Raw genomic sequence first — 13,358 nt, 5'->3', positions numbered from 1 at the left:
GCCCCCTCTTCCGTTTCCCCTGCTTTTGTTTCATCCATCTGATCAGCTAATTGAAGCGAACACCTTGTTGGCGGTTTAGTGCTGCTGCTCTCCGCCGGGGGATGAAGAGGAGGAGGAGGAGGAAGAGGAAGAGGAGGAAGAGCGGGATATAGTGGCAGCTACTGGTGGTGCTGGAGCCTGAAGCGGCCGAGCAGCAGCAGCATTAACGCGGCTACAGCAGAGTCCGAGCTTCCGGACAGCATGAGCTGACTGACTGACTGACTAAATGTCTTTTTGTTCTTCTCTGATGGATGAGCCGAACATCCTGAGACGCCGCGGGCTGCAGGTAAACACAGCCTCGGATCGATTCGGTTCGGTTGTTTCCAGGCAGACTGAATGGTTTTGGTTCCTATGCTGGGTGTTTGGACTCATCTTTTGTACTCAGTAGTTCAGCAGCTCACTGACAGTCTATCATTAGATGTTTCAGAAATGTTCATTACAGCAGCAGATCATGATTCTCTTCCGGTCATCAGAACAAATGAAGTGAATGAACGGGTTCACAGTCTGATTGGGGTAAACAATGACATGCATCAGACAGGTCTAACATTGTTTTCCTCCTTCATTCTAAAATGTTCCTTGTTGCTTTCGATGCTGTGGTTGCCTTGGTAATTGGGGCACCCCCCCCCCCTCCCAAAGGATCCCTGAAAGAGATTGATTGAAAAATCCCTTTTATCTTTTTGCTGGGTGCCATGTCACTGGGTGCATTCTTGATGGGAATCCTTGTTTCCTATATTCATGTACATGTAGATGATCTATTCTCCAGAGAGAATATGGCTTTGTGATGAAATGCTCTCTAAAACTGGATTTTCCCACCCATTCACTGCATTATATTTAGAGTAGGTGAATGTGGATGGTGGTTTGAGTCCAATCATTGTCTCTATGCAGAAATACCTTCATTTCAATACATTTAGTCACAAAGTAAGATGGCCTCAAGCAGCCATTGCTAAAGTGTCATAACCAGGAAAGTCTCATTTAATGTGTCTGGACTCGCATGCAGTAGCTGTGGAGTATGAAAGATTTGTATTCATGTTACTACTGGCTACAAGGCTCACTTGTTCTGAAAGGAACTGGGTCGTGATATTTACGCTGCAGCAGAAGGAAAACAAGAGGGCGTGACAGAAAGCAGCCATCTGATGAATAAGCCCAACTTTAGCTTTTACTGTCTTTGACTCAAATTCATTTTAAAATGGGTTAATGGATTAAAATATTAGGAAAAAAAAACAAAATTATAAATTCTCATAAAAATGGATTTAAAATGGCGGTAATATAAATGTATTAGAAACTGAGTAATGAAGTGTTTCTGCAGCCAAATAAAATAGAGAGGAATTACTTCCTTTAGCCAGGTTTAAAACCTCCTGCCAAACCAGCATCAGTGTGCAGCTTTTTTTTATTATGCAATGGACTTGATTTCTTTGTTTTGATTAAGGCTGCAAAATGTTAGGAAAACATTCAATGTCATATTATTGTTGTGTCATGATTTAGCATCACAGCTACTAAATTCTATACCATGTATACACACATGGGGCAGGGATGTCTACCCAATCCACTGGATATATAATTACCATGCAATGAAAGTATGAACACATCACATGTCGAATATAACAGCCTATCAGAAACTGCATCAATGCAGTTCATTGTGCAATAAATATTCAATCCAGAGTATACAGCTTCTGGTGAGCTTAGGGGCTACTCATAGATTTGTAACAGCTGTAAGGTTGAAATGAGACAACAGAATGAGTGATATTGTGCCCATGTGCAAAGCAAAGAACAGCAGCAGCTGTAACAACGTCTGCAGCTACAAATGGATCAAAGTCACTGGATGTTTTTTCATGGCCTGTCTAATCGGAGCCAATGTTTTCCAGAAAAATCAGCTGCAGGCAACATCATGTTGAAGATACAACACAACTTTAACTACTTCTAATGATCTGAATACATCTGAACAGCATGCATTCTTAGTCAAACTTAGAGCACATCCCAGACATGTATTGTATGCTCATTGCTCAGGTGCATGTTGGTGATTCATGGAGATGTTGTATGTTATTGTTTTCATCTGGAAATGTCATGCAAGTGAACAATACTAGAGGGGAAAATACTTTTTTTTTTACTTTCCATCCATAACCACACTGCCACTGTAGAACAATCCTGTTAACAAAATGAAACCTGGAGATTATTAATTTAGTGAAGTGCACCACAGCTAAGGTAACGCAGAAAAACATTGAACTCAGAACCACTCGTATTCTTATTTCTATGTCGGCGATGCTATTTTTTTCTTTAGAAGATACTAACTTTTAACTCTTTCATCCTTTTTCTTTTCAATCATTATTCCAGAAAGAGCTGAGCCTTCCACGCAGGGGAAATGTGTAAGTATTGTTGTCTTGCTTCTTCTATACACCCTGTCAGCCTCAACTGCCCTTTCTGCCCCCCTCAAACCAGATCAGCCAGATCACTATAACTGTCAGATTTCTTGTGATCACTCACACCAAGTATTTGTATACTTGACCCTTTGGTGAGGCAGGAAGGTTTGAATGAAAGATCAGGTTGTCTTACTGCCCAAACAGGTTTCTGCGAACGGAGGGAAAAAAAATCTAGAGCAGAACATCTTTGCTTCCTGCAGTTCAGAGATCATTTTATAATAATAAGCTCAGTGTTTTGTTTTTGCTGAAAATCAGTTGCTGGATGTCTAAATCAGATAGATGCAGGCGTATTTGCTCTTGAAATGCAATTACAGTCATCAAAGCTGTGGGTTTTCCCAAGGCTGGTTCTTGTGTCGGAATTCAACTTTGCATGTCAGGATGAGAACAATGACGTATGTAAGCAGCATGAAGGAAGTCACATGTCCATTTGTTGCCAAGCCAGTCAAACCTTGATGTTTGAGCTACCTCTAATCTGAGTAGAGCGTATAACATCAGATTTGTTGCACAGCTCTTCTGACACAATAGAGATATTACAATTGATGACCTAGAACACCATGTTGATTTTTCTATACCGTTTTGTTTGTTGTAACTAGGCCTGAAATGATATCTTTTACTGGATGATAGATTTTCCCAGTTATTATTGCAATAAATTTTAAGTTGTATTATGATAATTGCATAATGATGAAAGTTCACCTTTAAAAGTTTAATATTAATAAACTTTTATTTGGTAAAAACCACTTAACACTAGAACTAGAAGATACTTTACATACCCTGAAACAATAAAGAAAGCAATCAAAAACAATAGATAAAATGGAAATAAAAACCACCTCCCTCAAACTACAAACTTTAGTGGAAGACAATATATTATTTTTACATATGATGCAACTGAAAATTATTTAGCTTTTATTTGTCCCTTTTATAACCTTAGATAAAATTGAGTACGACTGACAACGATGAAAAACTGCCTAGTAAAAAAACCTGCATGTAGTTCAGTTTCAGTATAAATCCAGATGTTCAGAGGTTTTTTCAGCATCACGAAAACAAAAAAACACAGCAGACAGGTCAGGGAGAGAGTTGCGGTGAAGTTTTAATCAGGGTTAAGTTGCAAACCCTATCTCTCGCTTTTGAAAATATCACCAAGCTCTGTTCCATCTAAAGATCCAGTCACCCATTATTTGAAAATGGAAAGAGCATGGAAATATACACAATTTTATGCAGCAGAAAATTAACACTGCACACCTTCCTCATGGTGAATGATGGCAGTGGCAGCATTATGGTGTAGGAATGTTTTTCTTCAGCTGGGGAAGTGAAATCGCTCAAAATAAGACGGGTGGAGCTGAATACATGGCACACAGAAGAAAACATGTCAGAAGCTACAGATACCTGTGCTGTGAGTTGGTTCAGCCTTCAGCAAAACAAAGATCCACATGCTGCCAGAATGGTATTGAAATGGTTTAGATTCCATATTCATTTGCTGAAATGACTGAGTTCGAGCTCAGACATAAATCCAGTTTTTCGTCTTTGACAAGACTTGATTTTGATGTCCCAGACACACTCCATCTAATGTGACTAAATTTACAAGTATTTTTGTAAGGATTGTGTAAAAATAAAAAAATCTGTTTCTAGATACATCAAGCCTTAAAGACTTGCAGTTATAACTGCTGCAAAACATTGTTCTACACAGTACTTAGAGGGACTCAATGCATATACCCCAATTTTCAGATTTGTAATTAATAATGCTAATAATTGATAATAACAGTGCTACATTGCTTTAGACAGTTTTAGTCAGTTGTTTATGACAGAAAACCTAAAAATGCTTTTGGAAATGAATAGTTTAGTAAGAGACTATTTATAATGTGTTTATGTTAAATTTGAGTCTGTTCGAAGCAAAGACGGATGCAATTTTAACAAATAAAAAGTATCTTTCAGTGTTCTTGTACATTTGACAATTTCAAAGCCATAAACCTTTTATATCTATTTTATATCTTTTATATCTATTTTAACCTTTTATATCTTTTAGATATAACCCTTTTATATCTTTTATATCAAAATCAGCCTTCTATCACCTGAAGAACATCTCCAGGATTAGAGGACTAATGACTCAGCCAGATCTAGAGAAACTCATCCATGCGTTTGTCTTTAGTCGCATTGATTATTGCAACAGCATCTTCACAGGCCTGTCCAACAAATCAATCAAACAGCTGCAGTTGATCCAGAACGCTGCTGCTCGCGTTCTCACTAGAACCAGGAAGATAGAGACATAACAGCAGTTTTAAAGTCCCTCCACTGGCTCCCTGTAGCTCAAAGAATAGATTTTAAAATACTGTTGTTAGTTTACAAATCACTGAACGGTTTAGCATCACAATACATCAAAGATCTGCTGTTGTTGTATCAACCTTCCCGACCTCTCAGGTCTTCTGGTTCTAGTTCTGCTCTGGATCCCCAGAACCAACCAAAAGAGGAGAAGCAGCTTTCAGCATCTATGCACCAAAAATTTGGAACAAACTTCCAGAAAACTGTAAAACAGCGGAAACCCTGACTTCCTTCAAATCTCAAGTAAAAACGCACCTGTTTAGAATTGTATTTGAAATGTAATAGCCTATGTATGGATTTGAATTTGTGGATATGTATGTAATCTTTTTTTTTTCCTGTTGTGGGCAACGGCCCGGCGAATACCCGTGGTTAAACGGACGGTGGAGTCCAGCGGTAACAGGCGCTTAAATTCCGTGACAAAGGGAAAAGGGAAGAAAGGGAAAACAAAACAAACAAAAAAAAACCTTGGTATTTTATTCTATGTTGCATGCATTTGTGTTTATGATGTAAAGCACTTTGAAATGCCTTGTAGCTGAAATGTGCTATACAAATAAAATTTGATTGATTGATTGATTGATCTAGCTTTTCACGTTATCGCGACCTCATTTTAGCTATTAGGATCTGTGGGCTCGTCAAACTTGTGTACCATAAAAATACCAAATTACAAAAAATACTGTTTTGCGCGATTAATTTTTTGTTGAATAGTGGTGAATCCAGTTTTTCAAGTAGCTCCTGAAAGCACCACTAGACCCGCCTCCCCGTTCTCCCTGGTCTCGCGCCTGCGCAGTTCAGGGAACGGTGCTGCTGAAGGAAAGTTTGTATCCCTTTCCGAGCTGACGGACCCATTGCTGTATGATGCTGCATTTCTCGGAGGACAGAAACAGCGTTACTGAAATTCTGCTCACGAGAAGAAAACCGAGCGACATGGCCGCTAAGGTCGCTCAGCAGAAGCGAGCTTCCCTGCTGTGGGTCTGGGGTCAGTTTGTCCCTGAGCTGAATGGAGTTTCCGCTGTCGGACTCTGCGTAGTGGCCTAACCACGGCCAGCAACACAGTCACGGGGAGAGACTGTTAAACATGACGCTCCCACTGTAATGAGAGCACACTGATTCTCATATTTCCACTGGCTTAACCACCAATATGTCCGACCAAAGCTACTACTGGACCGTTCTGCCCAGCTACAAAACCAGTTTTGTGACTGGAGCAATGATGAGGAGGTCGAAAAGGTAACGAACGAACGAATGGCTGTTTGGGAATAGAAATACGCGGTGGTCTATGAAGCGCCGCTGCGCCGTATTTACAAGCCAATTGTTGAACGCTTAGCTGATTCACAGCTTGCAACCGCAGCATTTTTACCATTTCTTAAGTGTTTTTCTACATTTATCAAATGAACGTTTATTGGGAGTCGTTCAGTGTCGGTTACATCCGCCCTATATCTTGTTTCCTACGGAGAAACGTGGCCTGTTAGGACGTGTGTGTGGGTGTGTGTGTGTGTTCATTGTCTGCTGCCAGCTGTCGCATAAAGCGAAACCAAGACTGAGAGCTGGTCGATATCCGTCGCTGATGCGGTTGCAGAATGTAGTTTGGCTTTTAATTGTCAGGTAAATGCGATCAACCTTCATCGTCTGGCTCGTAATGCCTGAAGGACCTGCCTGCCTTTGTCAACAAGAGAGGATCCTCTTTGTCATTATCCCTGCTAGATTTCTTCATCTTTGTATTTACTGTCTATTAGATTCCATCATCCAATGCAAATGACTGATTCTATAAACTGCAGGTAATAAATAGAGCTCCCTACTTCAAGGAGACACAAACGTCAAATTTAAAGATACTACCCCTATTTTTCTTTCCAATCTCTCATTTAGATGTAGTGGCTCACCAACATGCCATGGTTTTCTGTTCGTTTTGCTGTTGTGATTTAGAAATCATTATCAATTCAAGAAAAAGTCTGCCTCTGATGACATCACATTAGGCAAATGTTGGGAGTTCCTTATATGTCTAACTGTATTGAACGCAAGAATACTTTGTCACAACGGAAAATTAAATGTCATAACTCGCATCATCCAAGTATCTTCAAAGAGTTGATGTGGATGAAGACGCTGTGGGCAGAAAGGATCTTTGGTAGTAGTCAGTCTTGGAACGTATCTGTAGAGACCTCTGACTGAAGACTGTTGCTGTATGACAGCCATATGCTAATAGCTCAGCATCCAGGCAGCGGAGACTGTATTCCACTGTAATGTCCTGGAGGACATCATCAGATGGCCAGTGCTGCTAATCCACCTTATTTGCTTTTGCTGTTCTTCCTTAAATCTCTGCCTGGATTTACGACCAGAAAGCCTTGCTGAGAGGCGGAGTCTAGAATATGATCCTTACCTGTTATGATTGACAGAAGAGATGATTTGAACTTCCTCCTTCTCTCTCTGCTCTGCATCTACAAAGCTTTCTTTTCAACTCTTCTCGGGTCAAAGTTCAGGTATTATTTGAGCTTTAGAGATGCTAATTAGCTGCTCCTAGCTGTGAAAATAATACAATGAGAGCAGACTCCTTCAATCTGCACAGCATCCAAAACCAGAGGGAATGGTTGTCCAAACATGCAACACGCCAACTAAAAAAAGTCAAACAAAAAGAACAAATCAGAGCTAACACAGCACAGCCACCATGAGCACCATAATTCCAGAACCTTTTTATTGTTCTGTCCTCTTTACCTGCTTGTTTTCACTGATTAAAATGTGATATTTCTATTATAAGACACAGAAACAGTTTGATTAGTACGGCATATGGGAATAGTCATTTCATCAAAGATTTTCAGCAGTAATTTTGAGCCAAGTCATCAAACAATGATGTGATCCACTCTGATTATTGTGAACCCCCCCCCCCCCACCCCATGTTCCTAAAGTATTACTGCTTCACCTTTGTGGACAGTGAGAGTTGTTAAGATGCGCTAAAGTATGGGTTCAGATCTACTGCCAATCGAATCTGAAATCTTACTCATCACCAACATTATTGGCCTTTTGTGAGGATCCCACAGTCCAGTGTTGTGTCCAAATGCAAACAGATCTAGAAGTGCTAGCTGCTAGCTGCTCATGTGGTCTGGGTGTGATACAGCACTGCTACTGCTGCACATTCTTGTCTGTTTCTTTATTAGGACTGACCGTTTATTTTATCTGATAAGAATAAAGTTGGAACAAATCTTAGGGAAACTCAGGCTCCTGATTGGCTCATTTTTCTCCAACCTTTTTGGGGTCGAGGCCACATTAAGTGGCTGAATCTCCCTCGGCATCGACCCAGAAACGTCGGACTCTGTTATCGTCTTGTCGGCTCAGTAGTTTTAGATTGCCACCAGAGTGAAAGAAAGCCAGCATTGCCAGGATAAGGAGCAGAAAGCAACATGGAATTACACCCAGCCTCTTTCCATGAATTATAGCCAAGCTGAAATGAAGACGATTTGGAAGTAAGATGAGGACTAATGTACAGAGCTAATTCACAATTTCTTTGAAGCATTACAAAGCCTGCAGGCAGAGCATGCTGTGGAGTCATGCAGGAAGTGGACAGTCACCTTTGATCTGAAGGTTACTGGGTCAAAATTTTAATGGACTAAATCTGGGTAATTTCAGCTAAAAGAAATACATTTTTGCTACCATATATATTGGTTATTGTTTTTGTTTTTTTCCATTATCCATATATCGAATGTTTCTCAGAAAAATGCCGTTAAAGGCTTCATTGTAGTCCATGAAGAGATAATATGATTATATTGGTTCTCCAGTTATGCATGTCTATAAATGTAATTGCAGGTCTCATAAAAGCGGCTGGTGTTTCCCTTTTCACCATAACCCACTTCAGTTCATAGGTTGACGCCGTTTTATTTTGCAGCGCTGATAAGATGGGTGAGCACCGCGTGCTTCTTGTTGATCATCAGCGGACCATGAGCTAACTTCCTCTGTCCTCCCTGATTCCCTGCTCTCGCTCAGTTCCCGTAACAACAAGAGGAGGAGTTTGGCGGTCGGGACTCCGTCACCCACGCTGTCGCGACCTCTTTCACCTCTTCATCTTGCAACAGGTATTTGTTTATCTACTCTACCCTGTGCGCGTTGATGTTTAACAGTCTGGAATGAATGGATTAAGGCATTGATGTGTGCTGTCGCATACATTCTCCCTAACTTTGTTTTGATTCCATGTGTCATTCTATGTGAATCCTCCTCATGTTGCTTCTGAAAACATGAGGGGTGTTCCCCTTTCTCATTATCTTGTTTTTCATAACTTCCTTGAACACACTTGCTCACAAATGTAGCTGGTTAACTTATGTAAATATGGTTTGAATGCAGCTTTTCTTAGTATCAACAAATATTAAAGCTACAGTGTCCAAGCTGAGATCCTGCCTCACAGAGCTCTTCCCCGCAACTCAGCTCCTTCAGACTAGCTGGTCTGCAATCAGATAGCATTTTTATGACAACTCAAGTTAGCATAGTTACTTGATTATGCACTATGTGCCTGGAAAATAGATAATACTGCCTCTTTAAATAAGATTTGATGTGTCTGTTCCAGCTGGAAGCAGTCCCTCAGAAAGTCCCAGGAATATTTCCACTAGCACGTCTTCCAACTTCCAGTTTGCCCGCAGGTAAATCAGATGCTTTTATTCCAGTTATGCAAATCCACATCACTGCAGCAAGTTTTCTCACAGTTTAAACTGGGAATTGGGAATCAAGCAGTTCATTCAAGAATAAGCCACTGGTAAAATCACCCCTGTGTTTCTTACCAGAGAAAAGCGCTAGCTGGTTGACCAGAAGATATAAAGCCATCACCAATACAGGTTTTCCTTTCTTGGTTGGTGATGGTCTCATGAAAATCTTCCAAAGAAAGTTAGCTGGCTTTCATATCACATGGCTTTGCTTCATTTCTCTTTTACACATGTCTTTTCTTTTTCCTCATCTTCTCAACTTACGGATAATAGCTTTGCACCAATGAGCAGCTGGCAGTGTTTCAGTGGAACTTCACGATTCTGGCAGGACTAGTTTGGAATCAGTCCTGTTTCTTATTAGCAATGAAGTCTGTTAGGCTTGATTGATTTACCTCTAAACTATAGTGTTGCCAACATTGAAGGGTGTGGCTCTTTAACTTCTGACACTGCCAGTGTGTGTGTTTTTCCAAAGTAATATATTTTCAGAATTCTAAATTTGTCCTTCTGTAGTGAGGGGGAAGTTTCAGCCAGCTGAGTGGCAGATTAAATGTCTTCTAGACGCAACCTGCCTCAACGCCAGCTGTTCTGGTTTGTCACACACAAGTTCTGCTGTGATTTTGTTATGCTAGGACTGATTAGCCGAACATGTGCTGGCTTGCCTAAGCGGAGGGGAAAGTCATGTTTTAGTGCAAGAAAAAGAACTAATGAGAGACGCTGTATGTAGTTACATGCATAAGCATAAGTTTCAACAGAAATTGCTGGGAAACTTATTTTAGCATCTAGCTTTGGGTGACCAGTTCAAACATGCAAAAAGCTACTGAGCAAATGGATGAAGCTTTCAGTGATATTTGTCAAATATCTTCAGAAGTTGGATTATGTAAATACCTATGAAGGATGGAAGCAAATGGAATGCACATGAACAATCTGAATTGAGCCAAATGTCTCCACTGTAAAACCTTCAAGCTTATGTCACCTTGGATTAGATCAGTGAGTGAAACTGGGTCACATCCTCAGAGTTCAGAGTAAGGAAAAGTGAGAGGATATGTGCAGAAGATTTATTGAGGGCAGGAAATGCTAAGAATTAATTTTCTGCGTGTGTTTGATGCAGTGTTAAACCATGAGCTAACTGAGTGCTGCAGTGTGACAACAGCTTGGGTGGGTGTTGAGAAGCTGCTACATCAGCCAGCCACTGGCTAAGAGCTGGGACACACTGAACAACACAGTGAATGCCACTACCATGAACACTGTTTAATTTAATTTGTTTGCATCTTCCTCCCTTGTTTATGTCTGTAGCCAGCTGGCCCGCACCGAAAGGTAAGAAAGCAGCGAAGGGTCGGCGCACCAATTGCTGTCTGCACGCAGCCTAAACCTGCATGGAAAGATGGTTTTTCAGAAATGCTTCTAGTTTTTGAAGTGCAGAGCATGAACAGGAAGTGAAGGTTTCTGGTGCGACCACTGAGCTGCTTGTTGTGTTGCTTTTTTTCAGCAGGGCGGATGGGCGACGATGGTCTGTGGCGTCTGTTCCCTCCTCTGGATATTGCACCAACGCCCCCAGTTCATCAGTTTCTGTAAGCTCAGCTCCACACATCACTCTGTGTCTGACACTCTTCATCAGATATTCAACTTATTTAGCCAAACTGCTACCAGGGGAGCATTTAGCTCCTGTTAGTCACACTTATTGCAACAATCAGATAGCTGGGCCATGGTATCTTGTAAACCTCTGGTGCTTATTGGCTGAGCAGTAAATCTCCTCCGATTACTCAGTAGAAAAAGAAATCTACCAAGAAATATTGGCTTATTAACTGTAGAGTACATTTACAGACTAGAGTCTCTCTTTAAGGAATGAAATGATCAATGTTTTTCCTATAAATAGGTCATGGATAGCATTTAAATATCAAAGGTCAGTCATTTAATATGTCACATATTAAATGACATATTAAATGTCTCTATGTACTGATGTCTAAAATTTTGTAATGATCTGAAATTATAGCTGAATGTCAGTTTTCTTTCTGGAAGCTTTTTACAGCTGTTGTACTTAGTTAATTTTCATTCCTTCAAGACATCTCTGGTTGTTGGATAGTAAAGTATAAAATAATATTTGCTTTTTCACTGATCTTTTAAAATTTTTTTATTATTATTATTTTTTCTCATGGAAAAATAATAAATTATTTACAAAAAACCCAACGAGGGCAGATATTTCTGTAGAGCAGATCTGAAATATTCCCAAGACAATGCAGCTTGGGAAGCTGAAATACATAGGCTGAACATTACTTGAGAGACTATTGGGTGGCATCTACAAAGCAGCTGGTGCAGCAGCACCTTTTATTTCTTTTGGTGCTGATTGGCCGAACCCTAAATAATAAAGATAAGCAAGACTAACAAAAGATATTAGCTTCTGTGATGGTGCTGAGACGGTTTCCACTCTGCGTATTTGGGTATATTGAATTATATTTGGTGTTTCAACTGTGAAAATGGGTGGTTATAAACATTTTTGAGATAATCCCAAGTATTTGCAGCTTTTTCAGCATTTTGTAGGTAGATGCAGTCTCTAACCGATGAGAATACTGGGAGAACTAGGACACTAAGCTCTGTTCTTTCAATAATTTCTACTGATCTTCAACAACTTTAAGAAGCTGATGATTTCTTGTCCTGCACTTAAACAGTTTGGACATCGGCATTGTCATGGAAACTGTTAACCAGATGGACTCAGATACTGACCTAAGATAATGTGCCATAAAATGGGATTTACATCAGAATTGGTCAAACTGTGCATTCCAGTGGTTCTTGTGGTTCTTGTGGTTTGGTTCTTGTTGAAACAGGACATTCTTTTTTTCTCCTCATTGTGAAGAATTGACGTTGACAAACATGCTCTGCTGTATATCACACTAAACATTGCAATGGCTGCTGCAATAGTAAGTCACACATTTCTAATTTGTGGAACAATTAAAATATTTATTAATCTTTTTTTCTGCTTGGTAAAAGTGTTTATGAAAATATTTAATTTGAGCGTGTTTGCAAGCACCACTACTGCACACTTCTTTCCAACATTGTGAGACTTTGTGAACGGGACTTGACTTCTTGCCCTATTTCTAATTTTTTTTTCCATCATTTGCCTCCCACTACTGTTTTGTTGGATATTCACTTACCAGCCACTTTATTAGGTATGTTCAGGTTAAAGTTGATTACTTTGGGAACAATACAGCGCTGTTCCCAGCATCAACATTGGTGTTCACTAATGTTTGTTATTAAATAACTCATCAGTTTTGGTCCAGTTTGTAAAACTGGGCCCATATTAATAACCAAAGTTTATTTCTATTGTGGTGCTTCGGTTACTTGAAGATGTTCTTTAAAATGTGTTTGCAAACATTATACTCATCTCTCCATATTTGGCGAGTTATTTTAATACGTTTGGTTTTCTATGAATATAAATAATACATGAAGTTATGTTTTATTTATCTGCAGTATGTGCCGATTTTTTTCATCTGATTAATTGTTAGAATAATTGATTCCTAAAGTAATTAATTGCAGTCTCGCTGATAAATAGTGGTTATTGATCAGATATATCATATTCCCATATATGATATATCTCATATGGGTATCGGTTCAAATAATCAGATCGGTGCATCCCGTCTTGAATATACTCTCTATTTGACACAATGTCTCAGGACATTGTGTCGTGAGACATTTTCTCAGGACACAATGAGACAATGATTTAGTTCCAGAACTACTAAAGAAAGTAGTTCTGGAATCTATTTTCAGTAGTTTTTATTCTGACCCTGGGTCTGGCTTGACACAACTAGATGTGATTCTGCTACTAGAATTTGTTTCAAAGAAGGTGAAACTAACTAAAGCTAACCGGAGGTGAATGATCCTGGTGTCCTCAGTTATTCATCACAGGACATGATGCATCCCTTCAGAGATG

The 13,358-nt window shown here is 39.8% G+C and overlaps 1 protein-coding gene across 10 annotated transcripts in view; it reads left to right on the top strand.

Annotated features, from left to right (window-relative positions):
* Positions 1-13,358, top strand: part of mast3a (microtubule associated serine/threonine kinase 3a) — a 38,359-nt gene continuing 25,001 nt past the window's right edge. For 2 of the 10 annotated variants that reach the window (XM_055032540.1, XM_055032541.1), the window contains exons 1-6: positions 1-325; positions 2,368-2,399; positions 8,730-8,818; positions 9,304-9,376; positions 10,730-10,750; positions 10,923-11,004. In XM_055032540.1, the coding sequence (XP_054888515.1) occupies positions 266-325; positions 2,368-2,399; positions 8,730-8,818; positions 9,304-9,376; positions 10,730-10,750; positions 10,923-11,004 (357 nt within the window). In that variant the 5' untranslated portion in view covers positions 1-265. Of the gene's footprint in view, positions 326-2,367; positions 2,400-5,528; positions 5,991-8,729; positions 8,819-9,303; positions 9,377-10,729; positions 10,751-10,922; positions 11,005-13,358 lie in introns of those variants that run through there. The other 8 variants (XM_055032546.1, XM_055032550.1, XM_055032539.1 and 5 more) reach the window with 7 other exon arrangements.

Source organism: Poeciliopsis prolifica, unplaced genomic scaffold, assembly GCF_027474105.1.
Source record: "Poeciliopsis prolifica strain line A6 unplaced genomic scaffold, Auburn_PproV2 SCAFFOLD008, whole genome shotgun sequence".
NCBI classification, from domain to species: domain Eukaryota; kingdom Metazoa; phylum Chordata; class Actinopteri; order Cyprinodontiformes; family Poeciliidae; genus Poeciliopsis; species Poeciliopsis prolifica.
This window is presented reverse-complemented; position numbering and strand designations above follow the sequence as displayed.